This window comes from Propithecus coquereli, unplaced genomic scaffold, assembly GCF_000956105.1.
Source record: "Propithecus coquereli isolate 6110/MARCELLA unplaced genomic scaffold, Pcoq_1.0 Scaffold12, whole genome shotgun sequence".
NCBI classification, from domain to species: domain Eukaryota; kingdom Metazoa; phylum Chordata; class Mammalia; order Primates; family Indriidae; genus Propithecus; species Propithecus coquereli.
In genome coordinates, this window is record NW_012136080.1 from 6655413 (window position 1) to 6681048 (window position 25636).

The 25636-nt window shown below is 35.0% G+C and overlaps 1 protein-coding gene across 3 annotated transcripts in view; it reads left to right on the forward strand.

Annotated features, from left to right (window-relative positions):
• ANKRD28 (ankyrin repeat domain 28) overlaps positions 1-25636 on the forward strand; it is a 204467-nt gene that overhangs the window by 137217 nt on the left and 41614 nt on the right. For all 3 annotated transcript variants that reach the window (XM_012664118.1, XM_012664124.1, XM_012664131.1), the window contains 9 exons: positions 271-413; positions 3409-3621; positions 9896-9974; positions 10915-11029; positions 12175-12257; positions 13994-14057; positions 15472-15540; positions 17490-17630; positions 24178-24289. In XM_012664118.1, coding sequence (XP_012519572.1) covers positions 271-413; positions 3409-3621; positions 9896-9974; positions 10915-11029; positions 12175-12257; positions 13994-14057; positions 15472-15540; positions 17490-17630; positions 24178-24289 — 1019 coding nt within the window. The remainder of the gene's footprint in view (positions 1-270; positions 414-3408; positions 3622-9895; positions 9975-10914; positions 11030-12174; positions 12258-13993; positions 14058-15471; positions 15541-17489; positions 17631-24177; positions 24290-25636) is intronic.

Consider the following 25636-nt stretch of genomic DNA (forward strand, 5'->3'; position numbering starts at 1 on the left):
ATCTGCAGTTGGTCAAATCTGCAGATGTGGAACCAGTGCATACGGAGGGCCAACTTTATCTTTAATATTAATTATTTCTACCAACGTTTATCAAAATTATCCAGAATTCTTATGTTTTCCTTCTGTCCTTTCTCAAGTTACAATGTGATTTATTGGTGACTTGTGCATCATCTAGTTAATTTGCATTTTTAAATTTCTTTAAAGATTTTCTGTATTTAATATTTTTCATATGCTTATTTCTTAATTTTTTCTTCAAAAACACGTTTTTAGGTCACATTGAAGTAGTGAAATTACTCGTGGCACATGGAGCTGAAGTGACATGCAAGGATAAGAAGTCTTACACACCTCTTCATGCGGCAGCCTCTAGTGGAATGATCAGCGTAGTCAAGTACCTTTTAGATCTTGGAGTTGATGTAGGTGTATAGATTGAACAGTGTAAAATAATGGAGCGTTTTATGTAATTCTGTTGGGAGAAGTTATTTCAGGTTTAAAAGATGATTTATGCAATAATTTTTTTGTCTTTTAACTGGATATCTATAGTCCTTTACTTATTCTCTAGTGTACTGATTAATGATCAAGACATATATAGTCAAATTTTATTGAGGTAAAATAACTTTCAAGGGTGAATGATTAATTGCCATTTTTCCTTCTCCATCACATTCCAGGCCCTGTAGTTCCATTTCACCTGAGGGAACCAGCAGATCAGATACACATGGATTAGACAGCCAGGCTATTATTGTTTGCCTAGTTAGTCTAATATTCTCTTTAAATGACTGTATTAGTTCACATTGCAAGAGATTGGCAAAAACTAGGCAGGAAAATAAGGCTTTTTGTCTACCAAGTGAAAGTGTTCCTTACCATAAAATTCTCTTTGGTTAAAAAGAAATGCTGCTTTATCTGGATATATTTGATTTCTAAATTGAGATAGCTAAGAATACCTGGAGCTTTCACAGGACATTCCTTAAACACATGTACTTTACTCCCACTCTTAGTATATTTACTCTTATTTTAGGTATAGTTCTAACAAACTCATTGGTTCTTCAAAACAGCAAATTAGAACAGAATGGGTAAGGTTGTGCTAGAAGAAAAGAGCTGCAAAAAAACTAAGAAAAAGTAGGTGATGGCCTAGTTGGACACGGAATACATGACAGAACTGTAGAGGTGGACAGGCTCTTAATTTAAGAACCATGTGAAACGCTCTGCCTAAAACAAGCTAGTAATTATTGAACATGTGGGGTTCACAAGAAGTTAGAAAAATCCACGCATATTGTTATGTAGGATTTTGTAGAGTGCAAAACAGATAAAAGTTTCATTTCAACTCTGTAATTCCTATATCTGTTTCAACAAGAGTAACATAATACCTTGAAAAACCCCTGATCTAAATAAATGAGGCAATCTTGTTTCTGATCACTTATTCAAGTTCATTCTAGTGCAATTCTTAAGATTTATTGACAGTAAAATAACATTTGTAAACTCTGGTGACAGTATATTCTTTGAAATAAGTGATCATTCTTAAGAGTCTTTTAATGACATGTGGCCTCCAGTTGTGAGGGTTTTTTAGTTTCCTAGGGATCTCATAACAAATTACTACCAACTGGGCAGTTTGTGGGGCTTAAAACAACAGAAATTTAATCTCTCAAAGTTCTGTAGTATGGAACTTCTCATTCAAGGTGTCATCTAGGTTGGTTCCTTCTGGAGGCTCTGAGAGAGAATCTATTCCCGTGTCTCTCTTCTAGCTTCTGGTGACAAAATCTAGGTACTTTGATTAAAGTTAAGTGTTATTACTTTCTTACTTCCTCAGATGTCTGTTACCAGTGATCACAGAAAAGAAAATGTTAAAGTTGTGATACATTGGGGCCAACTATGAGGTTATGGGGCAGAGTCTCTACACAAGGCTTATGACCAACTACTTTCAGATTTGATAATTCATTGGAAGGACTCACTAAGCTCACTAAAAGCTATATATCACAATTACAGTTTATTGCAGGGAAAAGATACAAATTAAAATCAGCCAAGGGAAGAGAGACATGTAGGGTAGAGTCTGGGAATGTTCTAAAGGTGAAGTTCCCTTTGTCCCCTTCTCATGGATTCAGGACACATTACTTTCCTAACATCAATGTGTGACAATATGCACAATGTATTTCTAACTAGGAATGCTCACCTGAGCTCATTGTTAGTTTTATTGGGGTTCCACTACATGATTGACTGATTTCCTATGTGGTTGATTAGTCTCCAAATACACTGATACCTCATGACCCAAAACCCTTACCCTGTGTCACATAGTTGGTTTCTATCTGGCATGGTCAACTCCCATCTTAAACAAGGACACTTCTATCAGGTATAACACAAATTACTTCTCTGAAGCCAAGGGCAAAGTCCAGACCTCTTTTTGGATCATAATTCTTTTTTTTTTTTTTTTTTTTGAGGCAGCATCTCACTCTGTCACCCTGGATAGAGTACCATAGTGTCAGCCTAGCTCACAGGAACCTCAAACTCCTGGGCTTAAGTGATCCTCCTGCCTCAGCCTCCTGAGTAGATGGGACTACAGGCATATACCACCATGCCTGGCTAATTTTTTCTGTTTTAGTTGCCTGGCTAATTTCTTTCCATTTTTAGTAGAGACAGGATCTCACTCTTGCTGAGGCTGGTCTCGGACTTCTGACTTCAAGCAATCCTCCCACCTTGGCCTCCCTGAGTGTTAGGATTATAGGCATGAGCCACCACGCCTAGGCAGATCATATTCTTGACTACAGAGAAATCATGTAAACTTTAAAGTATTCCCTTATTTTATTTATTAGAAACAGAAAAAAAAACTGAGTTGCATGAATTATTTCCCATTCTTGAGCACATTCTTTTGCCTTGTGATAAAATAACACCATGTGAAGCTGGAACATATTTACAGCCCAAGTTTGCAGCAAAAATGAATTAAATAAGTAGAAGAACATGCCCTTCATTTTTAAAATCCTGATCTGTACTTCATTACTAACTTAGTGTTATCATTGCAAAGTGAAAAGGCTGAAAATATGCATGCTGTTGAATATACTTCAGAATCTTCACTTTGTGTTTATTTCTTATGAGTCTTAGAATTAATTCTACAGTAAATCCCTAATGTAAAAATACATTAGTTTACATTTTCCTAAAATATTTCTTTTGGTATTATTCAGTTTTGCCATGAGGTAGACATTGTATATGTGAATTATATTCCTTGAATGTACAAAATCTATATAGCACCAAAATGCCTGTTAATGTTCATTTTTTTAAATGAACTTCAGAATTATAAGCCTCAACTGTGTATTTATCCCTGTTACTGTTTCTCACTTTAATAATTTGATTGCGGCCACAAGATTGCTAAAATAGCTGATGATAATTAGCAAGACTTTAACATTCACTATTTTTTCCTTCCAATAGATGAATGAACCAAATGCTTATGGAAATACACCTCTTCATGTAGCCTGCTATAATGGACAAGACGTTGTAGTGAATGAACTTATAGACTGTGGTGCTATTGTAAATCAAAAGAATGAAAAAGGATTTACTCCTTTGCACTTTGCTGCTGCATCAACACATGGAGCATTATGTTTAGAGCTTCTGGTTGGCAACGGGGCCGATGTCAATATGAAGGTATGAAACAAAATCAGAATCCATACTTTATTTAGGATTTTACTGTTTAAAAGAATATCAGTAGTGAATACTCTTTAGCAATAAAAAGGAACTACTAATTAACTCAACACAGATGAATCTTAAAAATATGCTGAGTAAAAGCTTTACACAAAAGTATGTATGCTCTTTCCATTTATATAAGGTTCTAGAACAGATGAAATTCAACTTGTATGGGGTTTCAGAATCTATAGTTGAGAAAAATAAAAGTAGTGGTTGCCTCTGCAAGGAGGGATCAACTGAGAAAGAGGCATGAGGAAACTTTATGGGGTAATGGTAATGTTTTGTATTAGATTATTAAATATGAAATGTCCAATTTCCTTAAGTACTAAGTTTCACAGTTGATATCTCTGACATTTCACTTTGACACTTCTTGTTTTATTTGTGTTGTGAAGGTACATTCTTATTCTTTCAAACACACAGTTTGGCTTGTGATTATCTGTCAAATTTTTTTAAGAGCAATTTTTGTGAAACCATACATAAGTCAGAAATTCATGTTATTTTCAAATATGAGTTCCGTTGTGGCACCAGTGCAGCACCGACAGCTCGAAATAACAATGAAGTGTTTGGGAAGAATGTGGCTCATGAATGCACAGTATGTAGTTGGTTTGAGAAGTTCTATTCTGGTGATTTTATTCTCAAAAATGAGGCATGTGGGTGACTTGAGACCAAGGTGGAAAATGATGAGCTGAAAGCTATAGTGGAAGCAAATCCATTTCAACCTAGGCGTGAATTAGCAGCAAGGTTTGACGTTACTATTCCAACAATATTGGACCATTTGAAACAAATGGGCAAGGTAAAGAAGCTAGATAGATGGGTTCTGCATGAATTAAACAAGCATCAGAAGAGAAATTGTCTCCAAGGTTGACTTTCTTTGCTGTCATGACATAAAAGCGAACCATTTCTACACCATATTGTTACCTGTGATGAAAAATGTATAGTTTTTGACAGTTGCAAGCGCTTGGCACAATGTTGGATAAAGATGAACTGCCAAAATAGCCCAGAACCAAATATCCATCCAAAAAAGCTAGTGGTATCCATTTGGTGATCCAGTGCTGGTGTTATCCACTGCAGTTTCATGAAACCTGGTCAGTCGATTACAGTGGATGTCTACTGCAACCAGTTGGACGAAATGATGACGATGTTTGCGATGAAGCAGCTGAGATTGGTCAATACAGACAGTCCAATCCTCTTGCAAAACAACACTCGACCACATGTCACAGAAACAACACTGCTCAAACTATAGCCGCTGGACTTAGAAACACTCTGTCATCCAGCGTATTCACCAGACCTTGCACCAACTGACTACCACTTCTTCCAGGCTTTGGACCACTTCTTGCAAGGAGAAATATTCAATTCTCAACAAGCTGTGGAAAATGCCTTTTGTGATTTCATCACCACTCGCTCTCTAGGCTTCTTCACTGCTGGAATAAATAAGCTACCATTAAGATGGCAAAACTATGTCAAGAGTTTAGGTGCATACGTTGATTAATTGTGCTGTTTCTTGTTTGAGATATAATAAACTAAACTTTTAATTCAAAATCTGACATTTCGTATTTAATGAATATTTTGGCAGGCTTTGTATTATATAGATAAGCATTTGTCAAAATTCATAAGGGACTACATTTAAGATTGGTGGCCGGGTATGGTGGCTCACACCTGTAATCCCAGCACTTTCCAAGGCAGAGAGGGAAGGATCACTTGAGCCCAGGAGTTGGAGACCAGCCTTGGCAACATAGTGAGACCCTGTCTCTACAAAAAATTTTTTTAAATTAGCCAGACATGGTGGTGCATGTCCTAGCTACTGGGGAGGCTAAGGTGGGATGATTGCTTGAGCCTGGGAGTTGGAGGCTACAATGAGCTATCATGGTGCTACTGCACTGCCTGGGCAACAGAGCAAGACCCTGTCTTAAAAAAAGAATCTTTTTTTTTTTGCTGAGTTGCCCAGGCTGGTCTTCAATTCCTCACCTCAAGCAATCCTCTTACCTCGGCCTCCCAAAATGCTAGGATTACAGGTATGATCCACCTCACCAGACCTCAAAATCTTAATTGCTTATGCTTTCTCACAGAATTATACAGTAAAAGCACACTTATTTTAGCTCCAGAATTTTCGTGTATTTCTAAAATCCAAATGCTTACTCCTAAAAGTGTGACCAAAAACCAAAAGGCAACTATTCCTTATGTATAACTCACTGATATTGTGTTTTTTCCTAAAATTTCAAAAAAGACTTGTAGAGTGAACACCTATACACATACCACCTAGATTCTACCACTAATATTTTACCATTGGTCATTTTGTTTGTTTGTTTGTTTTTATTTCAGGGTATTATGAGGGTACAAACATTATGGTTACATTTTATGTCTTTGCCTCACCCAAGCGAGGGTTAGAGGCATGCCCTTCCCCCCTACAATGCTCTCCATGTCCTTTAGTTGCGGGTTTACCCCCCGCCCATCCCCCTAATCCCTGGAGAGTATTACTGCTATGTGAGCACCCTAGTGTTCATCAGTTAGTACCAGTTAGATGGTGAGTACAAGTGAAGCCCGTTCTTCTGATCTTGCGATACCTCACTTCGGATGATGGGCTCAAGTTCAATCCAGGAAAATATAAGAGGTGCTAGATCACTGTCATTTCTTATAATTGAATAATATTCCATTGTATACATATACCAAATTTTAATAATCCACTCATGAATTGATGGGCATTTGGGTTGTTTCCACATCCTTGCAATAGTGAATTGTGCTGCCATAAACATTTGGGTGTAAATGTCTTTATTATAGAATATTTTTTGCTCTTTTGGGTAGATGCCTAATAGTGCTATTGCTGGATCAAATGGTATTTCTATTTTTAGCTCTTCGAGGTATTTCCAAATTCTTTTCCACAGAGGTTGCACTAATTTGCAGTCCCACCAGCAGTGTAAGAGTGTTCCTATCTCTCCACATCCTCACCAGCATTCGTTATTTTGGGATTTTTTGATAGAGGCCAATCTCACCAGGGTTAGGTGATGTCTCATTGTGGTTTTGATTTGCATTTCTCTAATGATTAGAGATGTTGAGCATTTTTTTATATGTTTGCTGGCATTGGTTGTTTTTATCGTATATTGATCCATCCATCCATCCACCAACTCATTTGCCCAATTATTTGATGCTTTTTTATTAGCTGGACCCCGATGATTGGATTGGTGCTTTTTAAAGTTAGTCACAGACATCACTACATGTCACATCTAAACACTTCAGTATGCATACCATTAAAGACAGCACCAAATTAACTGAAAGATATATAATAGCTAATGATATAGGTAAGCCTTCAGCATTTTTATGATACCTAATATTTAACACACAAAGATGATTTTAACTATAGCAATTTTATTATAAACAGGTCTCATAGAGACTGAAAAAATTTGGTTGTGATCTTTGCTTTTGAAGAATGTTGAGATAAATTCAAAATGCTTATTTTTTTAATTTTAATTTTATTTTTATTCTTTATTTTTTGAGACAGAGTCCTGTTCTTTTGCCCTGGCTAGAATGCAGTAGTATCAACATAGCATAGAAATTAGGCTTCCTATTTTATACACTGCCATTTAGGCATGAATATTTAATATAATTTGATGATAATGAGTCACTTGATTCATGTCAGTGTCTACGTAGTTGACACTGTGATTATATTTTCAGTCTGTGTTTCAAGAGGTACTCCTTTAAGAGGCTCACTTAAAGTAAAATGCTCAGACCAATGAATGGTCCTATTTGAAGTTACCGCCTTAATTTGTAAAATTCATTGGTAGATTTCATACATAACAAGGGAAATTTTTAGCAAAGTGGTTAAGATATGGTTAAGTACATTTGAAGGCAACAGCCTATGATGTTCGTTTCAAAACAGATTTCATGAAAGTTGCCTTAATCTCACCTAAGGATGTATGACATCTCATTTATATGCAGTTGTCCAATTATTTTATTGCTGAGTTCTACTGAAACATGTTTCCCATGTTGCTGACTTCTAAGGTCCCTCCCAGCTCTGAAATTACACAAAAATTGTTAATAGCTGAGTTTTCAACCAGCAAGACTCTGTGCTCATGCATTCCTAACACCTATATTTCCTATATTTATCAAACAGGTATTTATTATTTGGCTGATTGACTAAGGGACCTAAGTCCTTGACACTTGCCCTATGTTATAAAAATTTAAATTTACTAACTTTCATGTTCTCCTTATCAAATTATCTCTGTTTCTCACTACTTAATCTTTTCCTCTTATCACATTCTCCATTTTGTTGTTTCTGACTTTAAGTTATAGATGACTAGGAATTGGGATGTGAATTTGTAATACTTCAGTTTCTAAGATTTTAGTTATCCTACGGAATGGTAGAGATAAAATGAATAGGGTTTAAAAGGCAGTATAGGTCTGGTTTAACATGAGCCTTACTAATTGATTTCTTCACTTACATGGATCACAATAGGGTTGTGAGGATTAAATGACTAATATTTATGAAGTGTTTTAAACTGTACCTGAAACATAGTGCTATATATATATATGTTAACTGTAGTTATATCTTCCACATTTCATCATTTTATGAATTCACATTGGGGGAGTGGAAGTGGAGGGAACAAGGGGTCTCAGGCTGTCACCCAGGCTAGAAGGCAGTGGTGTCATCATAGCCCACTACAACCACAAACTCCTGGGCTGAAACAATCCTCCTGCCTTAGCCTCCTGAATAGCTAGGACTACAGTTGCACACCACCATGACCAGCTAGTTTTTCTATTTTTGTAGAGATGAGATCTCCCTCTTTTTCAGGCTGGTCTTGAACTCCTGGCCTCAAGTGATCCTCCAGCCTCGGCCTCCCAGAGTGGTAGGATTACAAGCATGAGCCACCGCACCTGGCCTCAAATTTTTATTACAAGTTTCTCTTTGTTTTGGTTTTTTTGTCTGTAAAAAATGGCTGTAGGCAAAAGATTAACATTAAAAATCAGGATTTGTCGTATAGGGAACATTTTGAAAACATGAAACCAGAATCTTTTTGTTAAAAATGTTTTTGTGTGTTTTGTTTTTCCGGTTGAAAGAATAACAACTAGCATATTAAAAAAAACAATGATTAAAATTAAAATGATGTAACAAGTACTGGTATGTCACATGAGTGTTTTACACCGAAAGTTTATTGTATTTACTCTGTACAGCAGACCTATGAGGTGTAGATAATATAATTCTCATTTTCTGTTGAGGAAATGAAAGCACAGAGAAGTTAGGCAACTTGTCCAAAATATTGCTTGGACAGAACTGAGAATCTACACTCAAATTATTCTGACTCCAGAGCCCACACATGCATGCATTCTCTTTCTCTCTTCTTCCCTTCCTTTTTTACAGGGTCTCCAAAAAATTGGAAATTCTTCAAGATTACTTGCCAATTGTATAGTTTGCTTGAAAAATTCATATAAAATTATGGAATCAAATACCTAAGTAGGTATTTACGATACTGCTCTAATACTCTAATATCATAATGGCTTAAGGATTTCTTAAGGATATCTACATTGTATAGTGTTAGTATAGGCTTAGAAAAATTGTCACATTTCAATGTTAGTACAGACACAGAAACCATGCTGAATGTTGCTATGACATTAGGAGCTCCAAAACAGTTTCTTTCCTTTGCATTGGTCACATGTATGATTAACTAAAAGATTTTAAGGAAGAAAAGACATTACCTAACTCAGAAGAAAACATAGCACCTAATTCAGGGATTGTTTTTCTTCATATTTGGAACTCCTTTAGAATTCTATATGAAATATACACATGTCCAGCCGATCTGATTTATTACTTTAAGAGATTTGAGAAAATAGCTAACAATGTTTATTACAAATAATTACAGATAATATACACAGTTTTTTTTAATGAACTGTAGTGGCCGATGTTAATTCTGATACTTTCCTTGGTAGAGGAGGGATTCAGGGTTTCCTAAAACATTGGAGCAATGTGAAATTTTGAGTCTTAAATTTGGGAAGCACATCCTGACTATATCACTCCTGATTTATAAACTGTGGGCATAGAGTTTTTGTATATTTGTGCTTTATGATAAACATTCTAAAAAAATGAGTTCATAATTTTAAACAGCTCTTTTACCTCCATAGGCTTTAATTAAATTTAGTGTTCGTAATAGCTATAAAAAATAAAGATGCAAGAGGATATTCAGAGCAAAACTAAGGATTACATATTATGGATATAACAGTAATTTAAAGTTTTTTTTGTGTATTTCAGAGTAAAGATGGAAAAACCCCACTGCATATGACTGCCCTCCACGGTAGATTCTCCAGATCACAAACTATTATCCAGAGTGGTAAAAAGTATTTCTGTTTGCTTTTTTTTCCGTAAATGTAGTAAAAAAAAAAAAAAAAAATCCACCAAATGAATGGTATTGAGGATTGTCATAGCAGTCTGTATACTTTTAATATATGATTTCATATTTTATGAAAATCAAATATTAAAGAGTATAAAATGCCATGTATATGTATCTTTCATAATTTGTTTTTCATTTATTTTTGTTTTGTTTCCCCAAATTATAAATATTATTTCTTCAGCAGTTAGTGTTGACTTTGTTCAATACTGCTAAATAAAAAACTGCCTTTCTACCACAATTTGTATTATATATTAATGTATATTCTGTATATACATTATACATTTATCATTTTCCACTTTTGAATATTTTGAACTAATTCTATGATTTTAATTTTCTGAACTTGTATTCTTTTGTGTTTGAATTAGTACTAAGAAAGCTACACTTTTAACTCAAAAGAACTTTTAGGTGTATTACTTTAAATCAATGTTTCCCAAGCCATAGTCCAAGAAACTATTTTTTTATTAGCCCTCTAGATAGTAGGTGCTAACATTTCGCAGGTGAAAAGTACAAATAGGCTCATGATCAAATAATTTTTGAAGCACTGCATGCAGTCTTGATGACATAGAGTATGTACGTTAAAGCTCTGAAAAGTCTTACCCTGAAGAAATGTATTTAATTTTGTTTTAATGCATTGGTTTCCAAATTTATTGGACCCCAGAACCCTTTTATCAGTTTAAAATCTATTAAAATCTTATGCTTAATTCACAAAATTAAGTATAAAATCTAACTCTAATTCCAGGCCCAATAAATATGCTATGGATGCAATCTAGTTAGAATTGGTGTATTCATTAGTTTGTGCTTGAACAGCATTTTTTATATTACTTTCCATGTAATGGGTTTGACTTTATATAGTCCAGTGTCTGACAGTCCTTTGTCACAGGAGCTGTAATCGACTGTGAGGATAAGAATGGAAACACCCCTTTGCACATAGCAGCACGATATGGCCATGAGCTGCTAATCAACACTCTTATTACAAGTGGTGCTGACACTGCAAAGTAAGTAGTACTTACCAAGGTGTTGATAGTCGTCACAGGGAAGCACAAAAGGAAGTGAACTGCCCTTTTTTAAGTATTTCATATGGAAATGTGGATTATGATCTCTTTATTTTTAATATAGAAGTACTTAAAAGACTCAAAAGTTTACGTACCAAATCCTTTTTTTTTTTTTCTCATCCAAATGCTATCTTTAGATAATGGTTTTTCAGACTGTGCTATACAGGGTCCAGGGATTCCTTGATTACTGCTACAAAGGATTTCTTGCCCCCCACTTTGGTCAGAACAAGTTCACTTTTATTTATTTTATATATTAAAGTTTCCATGTAAAATTTTGTTTGAAAAATGGGTTCTTCTGCATATGTTCTGCAAAAGTAAACACCCTACTTAAATTGGGAGTTTATCATTCCTATATGTTTTTATAGTTGTACCACATTTCTGTGTATTCGTTAACAAGTTTTAAACCTTTTTAACTTTCTGTAAATGGTATACTACTGTACCTATCCTTTTGCAACTTCAAAAAAATTTTTTAAACTTGTTGATTTAACCATGTAGATACAAAATTTGGTCCTTTTTCATATCTCTACAAGTGGCTCCTAATTCATTTTATAGACTAATTAATTAATAAATTGATGTATAAAGATTTCACAATTCGTTCTTTTTATTTGCAAACATAAGTTGCTTCCAATTTTTCACTACTATGGAATTACTACAATAAACATCCTTAAACATATGGCCCTATGGAAATGATTTACAATGGCTGGGCAATGTGGTAGTGAATTTCTCTCCCTAAGCAAAGTCCAGAGACATTTTTGGTTGTCACAATTTGGGGAGAAAGGCATTACTGACATCTAGTATGGGTAGAGCCTGGGGTTGCTGCTGAACAGCCTGCATGCACAGGAGAGCCCCTTCCTCCTCCTCCCACCTCCCCCCTCTTCCCCCCAACAAAGCCCATAATAACAATGGTGCTAAGGTTTTAAAACTCTATTCTGGGAGAATAGCTGGGTAATAAGTTATGCCCACCTTCAACTTTTGGCCAAATGATTCTCCAAAATGTTAGTGATTTTGACTCATCTAGTTAATCTTTCACTTAAGTGTCTCTTTTTGATTTGTTTAAATGATTATATTTTTCTTGTGTTGTAATGAAGGCGTGGCATACATGGAATGTTTCCTCTCCATTTGGCAGCCTTAAGTGGTTTTTCAGATTGCTGCAGGAAACTTCTCTCTTCAGGTGAGTGGAGCCTTTGCAGACCAGTTCTGTGGGTTTGTTTGTTTGTGTCTCCCCAAACCCCCCAAAATTTTAAGACGATCTCTTTATCCTGCTTTTTCACAATTACATAAAGATGGGTCCAAGTATGGATCATTCATTAAGATGTTGAGTTCTTTAATTCTAAGACTCTATTTTCTCTTTAGCTCTGGAAAATGTTTTCTTTTTCTAGTGATTTCCTCCCCTCTGTTCTGTTTGTTGGATGTTATTCTTCTTGGATTGTCCTTTGTATATGGAAGCACCATATGTTCATTTGCATTTCTTATTGGTCTTAGCTTCCATTTTAAGAGCCAAGAGGCATTCTGCAATTTCTTCTAGGTTTGTGAAATTATTTATACAGTATCTAATTACTAGTTTAAAATGCTGTAATCATAGTTGGTTTGAAACAACAGGATTAATGGTTTTCTGTAAATATTACTACAAAACTGATCCTTATTAAATGTATAAAATTACTAAACATATAATAAGACTAATTGATTTTAAATGATATTCTATTTCTCACACTGTTAAGAAAGTTGAACCAATTTTGTATATTAACATTCATGTGTTTACTGAAAAAATTATGAGAAAGTTCCAGTGAAAATTAACATTATACAGTGAGACGGGCTGGGTGTGCTGCCTCACACCTGTAATCCTCGCACTTTGGGAGGCCAAGGCAGGAGGATTGTTTAAGGCCAGGAGTTGGAGACCAGCCTGAGCAATATAGAGAGACCCTGTCTCTAAAAAAAAAAATTAAAATTAAATTAAAAGGGTTAGCTAGGCGTGGCGGCGAGCCTATAGTCCTAGTTACTTGGGAGGCTGAGGCAGGTGGATCACTTGAGCCCCCACGACTTTAAGGTTGCAGTGAGCTATGATGACGCAGTTGCACTCTAGCCCGGGCACCAGAGTGAGACCCTGTCTACAACAGATAGAGAGAGAAACAGACACTTCTGAGTTTTTCCTAATGATATTTTTAAGTGAGTTAATTCTGTTTTGATTTTTTTGAAATGTGTGTGCGTCCGTAAGTATTCACTTAACCTGTTTTCCATGAAAGAAAGGTTAAAAATCTCTTCTCACTGATGATAGTAATTCACAGGTAACAAAGCACCAGTGGCATTTTTTTTAAATAGCTTTACTGAGATATAGTTCACATACCATACAATTTACCCATTTAAAGTATACAATTCAGTATTTTTTAGTCTATTCACAGGGATTCTTATCATTACAATTTTAAAACATCTTCATCCCCTGTCAGAGAAATGCCATTAGCAATTAGTCTTCATTTCTTTTCTCTTCCAGTCCTAAGCAACCACCAATCTTTCTATCTATAAAATGTGCCTATTCTGAACTGTTCATATAAATGTAATCATGCCATCTGTGGGCTTCTATGACTGACCTTTTTCACTTAGCGTAATGTTCTTAAGGGTCATCCATGTATCAGCATCAGAGCTTTATTTCTTTTAGTTGCTAAATAATATTCCATTGTATCCTGTGACCTTTTAAACAAGCACTTTAATATTTGTCCTAAAACTCCCAATCTAATAGTGGTAATTTGTTTGTAATATTGTACATTATTAATTTATTTTTCTCTTCATTCATTTTGTTACCTATTCAAAACTCATAATTTGAGAGGGGAAGATACAATTCTTGATATAATACTTCAATGTAAAGTAATACATCTATAATATTATATAATAGATAAGGCATATTCATTCTTACAGGATTTGATATAGATACCCCAGACGATTTTGGCAGGACCTGTCTACATGCAGCTGCAGCTGGAGGGTATGTTAATAGTATTTTTATTTCTTTAAGGAAAAGGCAACTGGTCATAGCAATTTTTCTCTTACCTTTGTTCTTTATTAGTTCTGGGCCACTAGAAAATAGAAAACAAAACAAAACAAAACATAGCAGGAATGGTTTGGGAATAGAAAGTCTGGGGTGGCAGAAATTACTTTGTTCATCCTCTTCCACCCAACTCATAGATTGTCAGTGGGAGGGAGAGAATTAACTTACAAAACTGAGTATTGCTTTCTGTAAAAGAACATAATTCCTGGATAAAAGAAAAACTAATAAAATGATTTCTTAAAAATATGTCCTCAACATGAGAACATAAAAATATTGGGATGTTCTGAATAATACCATAATACTACTCTTTAAGTGGGTTTTTTTAAATCATATTTTCAAGGGGGAAAAAAAGATGATATGTTTATGTCTTACCTCTACTAGGAAGAGGAAAATTTGAGATTGGAAGATTTTGGACTAAGTTTTAAATAGTACTACTAGGGTAAACTAGGCAATTGGTTCAAATGAATGACAAACTTCAACTAAAATTCTTGGTCTCTGAAAGCATGCTGCTAATCTCATGTTTCTGGATGATTTATCTGTGATAAGCCATTTAATTCATGATTTGTGGAAAGAACATTTTACAAGAACTTTATTCCCAATGATAATCCCTTAAAAATTTTAAATAATTTCAGAGGACAAGTGTGCTAAGCCAAGAATACCACAGGCTAGTCTGAGTTGTAGAGATGGATGGTGAGCATGTGACTGGCTCCCTTGATCTTTCAAGGTCACCAGAGAACCTTCCAGTTAAAACCTAACTTCCATGTAACTTGCCTACAGAGAGAGGGACAACAGACTTGAGTGTCTGATCACTTGGCAGTTACAGCTTTCATTGTAACATAGTAAGTTGATGTTCGGGTTTATAAAAACTAAATTACAGAAATACATATGTAATGTGCTCTCCTATGATATTAACCAAAGATACATCGAAGAAAACAATCATAGTATAGGAGAAGATAAGGGAAGGCTGACTTGGAATGTTATTGTATTTTCAGGTTTTTTTTTTTAATCCATTTTAATTTAGTATTAAAACCACTTAAACTATTCAATTATAAGCATGTTGTTTCCTAAAAACTCCTCAGGATCTCTTTTACAAATATGATCTTCCATTTAAACGGTGACAACATGATTTATTTGTTATTTCCTATCAGTGTGCCAATATGTGTTTACATATAACTTTCTAAATTCTAGATAAGATGAATTTTTATGTTTTATTCATCATAAAATGTGAATCATGCCATTTTGCTCATAGTTAGCCTCGTTTAAAAACATGCTTGTGTGCTCATTTAAACCTACCAATTTAATTATGAAATCATTGACAATTAAGTTTTCTAACTATATTTTCCCTCAATAGGAATTTGGAGTGCCTAAACCTTCTGCTGAATACTGGTGCAGACTTCAACAAAAAGGACAAATTTGGGAGGTATGATATGGTAATAGTTCCTCTAGAGAACCTAATTTTATTAATGACTTGCTCAACCTTGTAACTGGCTTCTGAGAATTAACTGAACAATTCAGTGTCTTTTGCATTGTGATCATGATTCACTGAGAGTCCCGAGTAAAGTGTATAACTTCTAAATATTCATTCTCATTCACAGTTTTCTTTCTTTTTTGGGGAGGGGAGGCGGAGACAGGGTCTCACTCTTGTCGCCCTAGCTAGAGTGCCATTGTGTTAGCCTAGCTCACAGCAACCTCAAACTCCTGGGTTCAAGAGATCCTCCTGCCTCAGCTTCCCGAGTAGCTGGGACTACAGTTGTGCACCACCACGCCTGGCTAATTACTTTGTATTTTTAGTGGAGATGGGATCTCGATATTGTTCAGGCTGGTCTTGAACTCCTGACCTCAAGCCATCCAACTGCCTCAGCCTCCCAGAGTGCTAGGATTACAGGTGTAAGCCACTGTACCTGGCCTCTCTATACTTCTTTATCACTTCTCTCCCTCCAATAATTATGACCATGGAAATGTAAAACCCCATAGTAGTTTTCCTTCAAGAAACTCACAATACCTAGAGCATGGTAAAAGAATTCTCCTTTTACCAAGTAATTATTTTTCTTTTATTTTTTGGGGGTTTTTGGGAGGGGAGGGAGTTTTTTTGTTTTGTTTTTTTCCCCAAGTCATTTCTTTGTGAGAGATTCCACTATCCACATCTTGTAACAGAGCCCGTAAGAGGGAGGAAATAGGTTACAAATATGCATGTGTTAGTTTTTCTTTCTCCTCTTCTATATAAATCTCACATACACATACATCCACACATCCCACTGAGTATTTCACAGCAAGAAGGCAGTTGTGAAATGACAGTCTTTGTAGTCATTCAGCCAGTGTGCTCTCTCACTGTTCAGTCCTCATTGTTACTAGCATTTGTGATAGCAGTATTTAAAGCTACTTTAAGTTACTTTTAGTAGGAATTGACACAGAGTGCAATAGAACCATACAGGAAAGAATTGAAGGCAGTTTGAATTAGTTTGAAAGATGGAGTTGGCAATATAAGCAAAGTCATGTGTGTCAACAGTTTGAGGATTGTACATATCAAAGTGTAGAACAGGAAAAGGTATATCAGGAAGAATTGTATAAATGTATGTCAGTGTATGTGATTGGACCAGTTCAGAAGAGAAGTAAAAAGAATTATGTATGGTAGGAAATCAGAAGTGATTAGAAGAAAAGAAAAAACTGGTTGACCCCATCATTGCTTTGAGGAATAGACTGCGCTCATAAGCTTGCTAATGGAAAGAACTAATGACCCACAAAATCAAAAGTCACTATATTTGGTTTTAAAATGCAGCATTTGTGTAGATAATTTGTTTTTATGATTATATTTTAATTCAGTTTATATTAGTTAATTTGTAATACTTTGAGCATTCTACATACAAATAACAAAGAGGGCTTTCTGAAACATTCTGAATTTAGAGGCTTGGAAGTAATTCAGGGTTAATGGCTTTTAAAAAATATTTCTTCTGTATTTTTCTCTTTTATTTATCTACTGAGACATGAACAGAGACAACTACCTCTGTACCGTGGAAAATTTTTATTAGTATAGAGGAAACTTTGTTAAAATGAAAGTTTCCAAGTTTCTGAGCAGACTATGAAGGTTGTTTGTAATTCATTCAGAGGATTGGGATTGCTACTATCTGGGGACTATGAAATAATTTAACCATGTTTCCATCTTATTTCATATATTTGAAGGTTCTCTGCCACCCTACTTTCTCCTTTTAGCTTTACATCCAGCCCTCCACAAGACTTAGTATATGACAGAAGTCAATCTAAGGCTCACTATACATCCTTGTAACTGGGTGGAGTAAGAAGAGTCAACTATGCTCTTGCTTACTAGTTCTGTCCCTGGCTTTTATCTTTCTTCTATTAACTTGGACACAAAAGATCTCCACTGCACTATGCTGCTGCCAACTGCAATTACCAGTGCCTGTTTGCTCTTGTGGGATCAGGAGCAAGCGTGAATGACCTTGATGAAAGAGGCTGCACACCCCTGCACTATGCAGCTACATCAGACACAGACGGCAAGTAAGTATCACATGGGTGAGAGTAAAAGATTATTATTTCTGTAAACTGGCATCTTCCATATGGATGGCTGTTTTTATTGCAAATTTATTTTTCCATTTTGTATTTTTCGTTGATTATCTTTCTGTTGGGGTCCCTGTTTTAGGAAATAAATTGGTTTTGTAATTATTCCTAAATCACTGTTATTACACCTATTCTACTCAGCAACCTGCCTTACTGACCGATCTGGTAGAAGAAAGACAAAGGTCCCTTCTTGTCCTCCCTGCCAAAAGGACATCTTAATATCACTTCCATGTTTTCTTCCATCCGACTTCTCAGAGGTTGCAGCCTTGAGTATATCATGGGGAAAGGGAGAAAGGAGAGATACACGAACAATGTCATCAGAAGATTGAGAAGAGATTGGAATACTGAGTATCCTTCAGAGGTGTAGAGAGTTAAAATTTGCAAGGAATCCTTGTAAATTGGTATCAAAAAGATAGTAATTGAACTCACAAAATCTGGCACATAGTAAGCACTGGGTATTGCTTAAATAAGTAAATGTTGGCCAAGAATGAATGAGTGAAAACAAAAGAATAAGTGGTGCATAAACTGTTTCATAAGTAATATCCACTTAAACCTGTTAGACCCATTTATAATAGTTTGTTTCTTCTTGGAAGAAAATAAACTCATTGAAGACAGAAAGAAGCTCTTTCATACCTGGTATTCCCCTTGTGTCTGGGTCAGTGAAAAGTAAAAATACCATTGGGAAAAACAATGGTTTCTGGGAAAAGATGTTATAAAATATTCTTCAAGGAGGTTGCATTTAACATAGAATTACTTCATTGGTTTTTCATATTTACTTTTTGCCCTCAAAATAAAAAACATACTTCATTGGTATTATTCACAAATGTTATTTTATTATACATTCTGTAACTAATTTCAAAGCCATTTTTGTTTGATCATCTCCCCCACTCTGAGACAAAGCCATTTTTATAAGTAACATTTTATTACATTGGATTTGTGGCTAAAATTCTAAGCATAAAGGCACTATTAAAATAAAATGTACTTTCTATTTGCAGGAATATATCACTTTATACGATTTTATATATATCAGAAAAGTTAGGTATAGATAGATTTTGAGAGAAGTCATTATTTGAAGTATGTTTTTGGATAGTAGCTATTTAAAGAAAATCTGTGTTAAAGACTATAAATCAGAAAACACTTTATTAAACTTAGATAAGTAGATTATCCCTAATTTATCAATTTCATAATTTGATTTATAGATTTTCTTAAAATAAGTTATACCTAAAACGGCTTTTACCACCATCTATAGTCCTTTACCAGTACTTCCAGATTAGTTATTGGGTACAGCTCAGCATGATCTAAAGTCCACTAAGAGGTTGTCCCCATATCCCTCTCCCTTTTCCCTCCCCACACACAGATTACACTGTGGTCCTCCTGCCCTTAGACAATGCATTAAACCTGAATTCTTATGGAAAAAAAAAAAAAAAAAGGAATAACATAGTGTTCAACCCATAGTGTTGGGGCTTTGTGGTTTCATCTTAAGCCAATCTACTTTTTCTATATAGACAAGTACTAGTGCTAAAGTGAACTAAACCACTAGTTTTCTTACATAATGTAAACTGTTTTGAGCAAGTAGGCTTTTATTATTTAAACATGTAATTCTCAGTATCTAAACAGCCTGATATACTGGAAAGAACATGAGCTTTGGGATCAGAAAGATCCGGATTAAATCTTATGGTCTCCATATTTTACCTATTTGAGCCTGAGGAAATAATTGCTAAGCAAAAGTTTACTTGTAAAATTAAAACGAAACCTACTTGTCAGAGTTTCAGGGAAAACTAAATGAGACTGTCTATAAGAGAATCTAGCACTATTCCTTGGAGCCTCTGTTTCCTGTCTTTTAAGTATCAGAATCCCAGAGACTGTGTCTAATGCCAGCATTTATCGATTCAGTGATTGTTCCTTGGGAACCTTCTGAAGACATAAGTCATAATAACCATTCTAGGGTACCAGAGGCAGCTTTTTAATAAGCAGTTGTTTTGAAGGCTTAAATTTAGTGGCAGTAAAGGATTGATTTATTTTTCTAAGTTCTAAGGATTTAATTCCCAGAAATAGATTGGGTAATAAGAGAATCTGGCATAATTAATTCATACTTCTGCGAAAGCAAGAGTAAAACATTTTTCTAAAAGAAGAAACAAATTCCCCATCGCTTCAGATTACTATTATTCAATACTGTACATTTGCTTGTTTGTTTTTTAATGGTTTTTTTACTAATCCCCTGTCAGCATCACAGTCTCTGCCTTTAAATGTCTCCAGGGAAAGCTGTTGTTTATACTTTGGAATTTTTGACACTCTGACATTGGTATTCTGCTATTCAGAAGTGTATAGTAATTATGACTCTTCTCTGCCTTATGACCCACCATCCTCATATTTATTTCAGTAGATATTGGAAAAATACATGAAATTTTTCCTGACTCATTCTACTCGTTCTTCTAGTCACTGATGTCTGTATTCGTTCTCTGTAGACAGTCATGAGTCTGCAAATCCTCTGAAGTGTCTTTATTTCACATCACGTAAGAATCTAGCAAACACATGAATGGTTGCTATCACAAGAAGCATATTAAACATATTGAATATTAATAAATAAAATTCTCTTTGCCATTTGAAGAGAAGTGGGGCTTTAAGCCAGATGGTAAGGGTCTCCCCCACACCTATGTATAGTGTATATAGGAGAAGGGGAAGGTAGGGAATTGTTTTTCCTGATTATAAAAAGGAAGAAATCCTCCTCATACCACCTGTCCTGAGGTAACCACCTCTAACACTTGTATTTCTGTGTATGTATGTAGATCATTTCATGTCTCTCACAGCCTTAATCAGACTTAAAGCCCTCTTACATGCCTTTCTATAGCCTTTTCTGTGTCATATAATTTGTATATAGTTTTAGAAAATTTTTTATGCAATGTAATCTCTAGCATGCCCCTCAAAACTCTTCCAGCCTCTGTCCATTACCAAGTTCCAAAACCCCTTCCAAGTTTTAAGACATTTGTTACAAGCTCACCCCTACTTCTCAGTACCAATTCTCTGTCTTAGTCCATTTGGGCTGCTGTAGTGAAATACTAACAACTGGGTGGTTTATAAACAACAGAAATTTTCTCAAAGTTCCAGAAGCTGGAAAGTCCAATATCAGGGTGCTGGTAGATTCAGTGTTTGATTTGAGGGCTGTAGTCAGTGTTGAGGGAGTATTCTTGCTGCTTCCTAATGTGATGGAAGGGGCAAAAGAGCTCCCTCAGCCCTCATTTACAAAGGTACTAATCCCATTCTTGAGGATTCTTCCTTCATGACCAAATTACTTCTGGAAGGCCACACCTCCTAATACCATCACCTTGGAGTTGGAATTTTACCATATGAATGGAGGAGGGGAACACATAGACTTTCAGACCATAGCAACTCTTACGAAATGGGATCATATTTTGACTTCTAGTAGCATTGTTTATTTTTGTCTGTTTTCTAATTTCGTATAAGTGGAATCATGCAGTTTTTTAGTGTAGAGATTTTGTAATCCTTAGATTTATTACTATGTATTTGATATTTCTGTTGTCAAATCTGTCTTTAAATTTCCTTTGTTTGTGGTGTTATATAGTAAAACATATTTGTCTTTTGTACATGACTTATATTCAGCAGTCTTGCTAAACTCATATATGTATATAAGACACCACTGTGTTTGATACAGGCTCTGCCTCTTAGTGTGAGACCTTGGGCAAAGTTACTTAACCTCTCTGGGTTGGGTTAGCTGTATTTCTAAAACTATGCTTCCCCACTCCCACCCCAAACAGAAACTGTTGTACACCATGGTGAAAGAGTAGAGAGAAGGGAGGGCCTCTGGGAATGACAATGCCATGTCCCTTTTCCTGGGCTGAGTGTTCCTTACCCAGGGCTCTGACCAGCCATGGGCCACAAGGACTTGAACTTGCATCAGAACTCCAAGTGAGGCACTGGGAGTGGGGAAGGGGAACAATTCAAAGTGGTAGGGATTCTTGAGTGATAGGGGAAGAGCAGGAGAAATTTAAATAGTTTGAAATACACTCTGATTTAACTTATGTGTTAATCGAGGTGAAGATACTTACTTTGTCTAACATGTTGATATAACAATAAGAATAGTTCATTATTTAGCTATAAATATTCTTCCAGATTTTGTATACATATTTTAACTTCAGGGAACAAAAACAGACAATGAAGAATCTTCATTTCTTAATTGGGTTTTATAAAATGAGCACATGTAAATATTAATAAATGTATAATCAGGAAAACAGTTGGAATAGACTCTCCTTTTCCCCCATTTGCAAATTAAAATTGGAGCCTATATTTTCAAAATCAAGTAATTTTGTTTAGTATTTTATAAATACCTAGGTTAAATTATCACTATTGTGCTGAAGCTTTGGAGGAGCATAGAAAAAACAATAGATGAAGAGTAGAAGACCCAGGGTTTAGTCCTTGATTCACCATATTCTAGCCAAAGGATTTGGGACAAATCATTTAACTTTCCTGAATGTCAATAATTTTTTTCATTTGTTAAACATAATACCCAGCTTATCTCACAAAGTAATTATGAAAATTTATGTCACTTAGCAAAATCTAAAAAGCATACCAGTAGACATTTGATTAGTATAAATCAACTTAGATTTTCTTTTGTTACATGAGCCCAAGCATCTGAATAATATGAATGTAGAAAATTAAAGAAATAATACAATTTGATAAGAACTACTGCAGAAATAACAATTATATTCTTTTAAACCATTTAGCGCTATAAACTTGAAAGTAGTCACTATAAATAATGTGTTGGGACATACTCTCCAACTTTAGAAAGTAAACATGAACTTACCTACTTGTTTTGCTTTCCTTAAATAAATCTTTTCTTCAGTACTCATGTATCAGTGAGTTATCTTAAAATAGTTTGTTCCACTGATAAGAATCTGTCTTGTACTCAGGTCTCAGTAAGGGAGAATCATTTTTGTTTTATCACTAACATCCAGAGAACTTGCAAGATTTTTTTTTAATGCGCTTGTGGTGAAGTGTTTGTGCCTATGAAGTAATGAAACTGCCCTACACAGCTGCATGCCTTTTCTGCATCCCAGTGAGCACTGTCCCGAATTGGGAACCTAAGAAGACTGTATAAACAGAGCTTACATGCTGCCTGAAACACTAACTTTTCCTGACATGTCCTCAGAGATAGTTTTTCCTAAAAAACCAGTCTTAATACTTTAGAGCCAGATTTGGGCTTTGCTTTGTTTTTTATCATAGTAATAACCAGTTTAATGATCTCACTTATTTATTATGCTTGACTCCAGAGAATTTCAGCTGTTTATAAGTATCGAAATCTTGCTTAAAAAGATGAAAATTTGCTACCATTGAAGATGTTATATTAGTGTCCGAAAGTAATTCTTAAGAGAGTTAGAGGGTTTTAAGCAATTTGGCATTGAAGAAATAAGAGTTAGCATTGAAAGAGTGGCCCTCATATGTATATGAGACAGAGTTACTAAAAGATCAGTTATATTGCTTTAGAATTCCTTTTCATTTGTTTTCATATAACTTCAGTGTAATTTTGGAAACTTGAATTTTTAACAAGAAGTATTTCATTGTATAATTTTTTCCCCTGATAGTGTAACTAATTATTTGTGTAGACATATTGAAACCCTAGGAAAATTATCACTGGATAACTATAGACTTAGAATTTGAACATGAATAGACTTTAAATTATTAAGTTGGCTTTTCCACCCCTGCCTAAGAAAGGCCATTTCACCATAAAGGGGAAATGATTTGCCCAAGATCACTGGTAGCAAACTAACTCTAGAGGCAAGTCTTTTCATTTCTAATTCATTATCTCTTTTTTTGCTATGGTAACAAAATGTATTAAAATTATAACAAATTATGAGCCTCGTACTGTTTTTTAAAATTATTTTCCTCATTTTAATATTAATAGTACAGAAATGAAGTGTCTCTTACCGGAAGGCTGTTCTTCCCACCTTCGTACCACTTTTATTCTGTTTATACACCTTTCAGTCTTGTTATTTGGGTTCATTGAATTCTGACCTTGGTTTCTTGGGGTTTTTTTTTTTTATTTACTATCCTTTCTTGAGCTTCCTGATGAGAAATTATACTCATTCTGTGTTCTAGAGAAATAAGCAGTAATGTTACCAACATTGTATGATCACCACCACCAGGAGTTTAAATCCTGTCAAACATTGTTTGAATGGAATAAGTGGTTCCATAGATAGTGACTATGTAAAGAAGAGCCTTGAAGTATACTAAAGCCCTCTGACAGACTTTAGACGTATCCACTTTGAATTGAGATTCTTTTATGAACATTTCATTTGTATTTTTATGATACTTTAATGTCATTTAAATGACAGATTATTACAGTATAGATATATTTATGATTTTTACATTATTTAAGTATAAGAAAAATTGTCAGTTTTAATTTCAGTCTCTCTTTTTATCATTGGTTAAAATGCAGGATTTAGAATTTGTATTATGTTGTTATTGTATATAGGTGCCTGGAATATTTACTAAGAAACGATGCAAATCCAGGGATTCGTGATAAGCAGGGATACAATGCAGTTCATTATTCAGCTGCTTATGGTCACCGTCTATGTCTTCAGCTGGTAAGATTACTGAATTCATGTGGAAGGACTAATGTGAGTTTATAGTTTAATGATCTAACAAAAATGAAAATAAGTGGATCAAGAAACAAATTCTGTTTTGCTCTTTAACGTTTTCAGAATCTATATACCTCTAAAATTCATACTTGCCTTAGTAAGATATCTCTTAATTCCCTTTTCCTTTTCAAAAAAGAAAGGAGAAAGGATAAAAGTAGATCTCTGGAGAGGACTAATTATTAACCCATGTCTGTGTCTATAGCATTTACTTCTCCTGCCCCTTTAAATAAATATTTTCCATGAATTTCTAAAGAACTATAATCATGTCTTATGTGAGAAATAAAAGTCCCTATGAGAGGAAAGTCTCCCCCTTGTATTTAGGGAAGTTTGAAAGGCCCGTTTATTCACAATCCTTTCTAATAAGGGAGACTCTCCTTCTGCAAAGGAAGTTATTATTTCAACTGTGGTCTCTTTTTGGAATATACCTACTGTTCACCCCACTTTGCCAAACCAGACGTAAAGTAAGAGACTAGTTAAGAACTACTCACATGTGTAACCAGTGCTATAGGTTAAAGGTACTTTTATTTAGACTTAACCTTATAAATTATACTAAATTTTACTTCCCTTCAAGGGGAAATAAAATTCAAGAAGAGTGGATATAAAAGAAAAAGAAGGTTGACATATTGAACTTAGAATCCTACTGCAAAAATGACATATTCTCTTAGGTTATTATGGATCTTCAGGCTAAAATTTTAGACCTATGTATGTAGATTTGTGGTCTTTTGTAATGTAAAATTGTTTATTTAAAAGACTTAATTTTCTTGGAGGCAAAAGAAGACAGGTTTTTTGTTTTTTCTGTCAGTTTTTTGTGTTTTTTTTTAATTTTTTTTTTTATTTCAGCATATTATGGGGGTACAGATGCTTAGGTTACGTATGTTGCCCTTCCCCCCGCCCCCCCCAAGTCCAAGCCTCAAGCGTGTCCATCCCCCAGATGGTGCACGTTGCACTCTGTGTACACATATACCCATCCCCTCCTCCCCCCTGCCCGACATCCAATAAATGTTATTCTTATATGTGTACTTATGTGTTAATCAGTTAATATCAATTTGATGGTGAGTACATGTGGTGCTTGTTTTTCCATTCTTGGAATACTTCACTTAGTAGAATGCGTTCCAGCTCTATCCAGGAAAGTACAAGAGGTGCTATATCACCATTGTTTCTTAAAGCTGAATAGTACTCCATGGTATACATATACCACATTTTATTAATCTACTCATGTATTGATGGACACTTGGGTTGTTTCCACATCTTTGCAATTGTGAATTGTGCTGCTATAAACATTCAGGTGCAGGT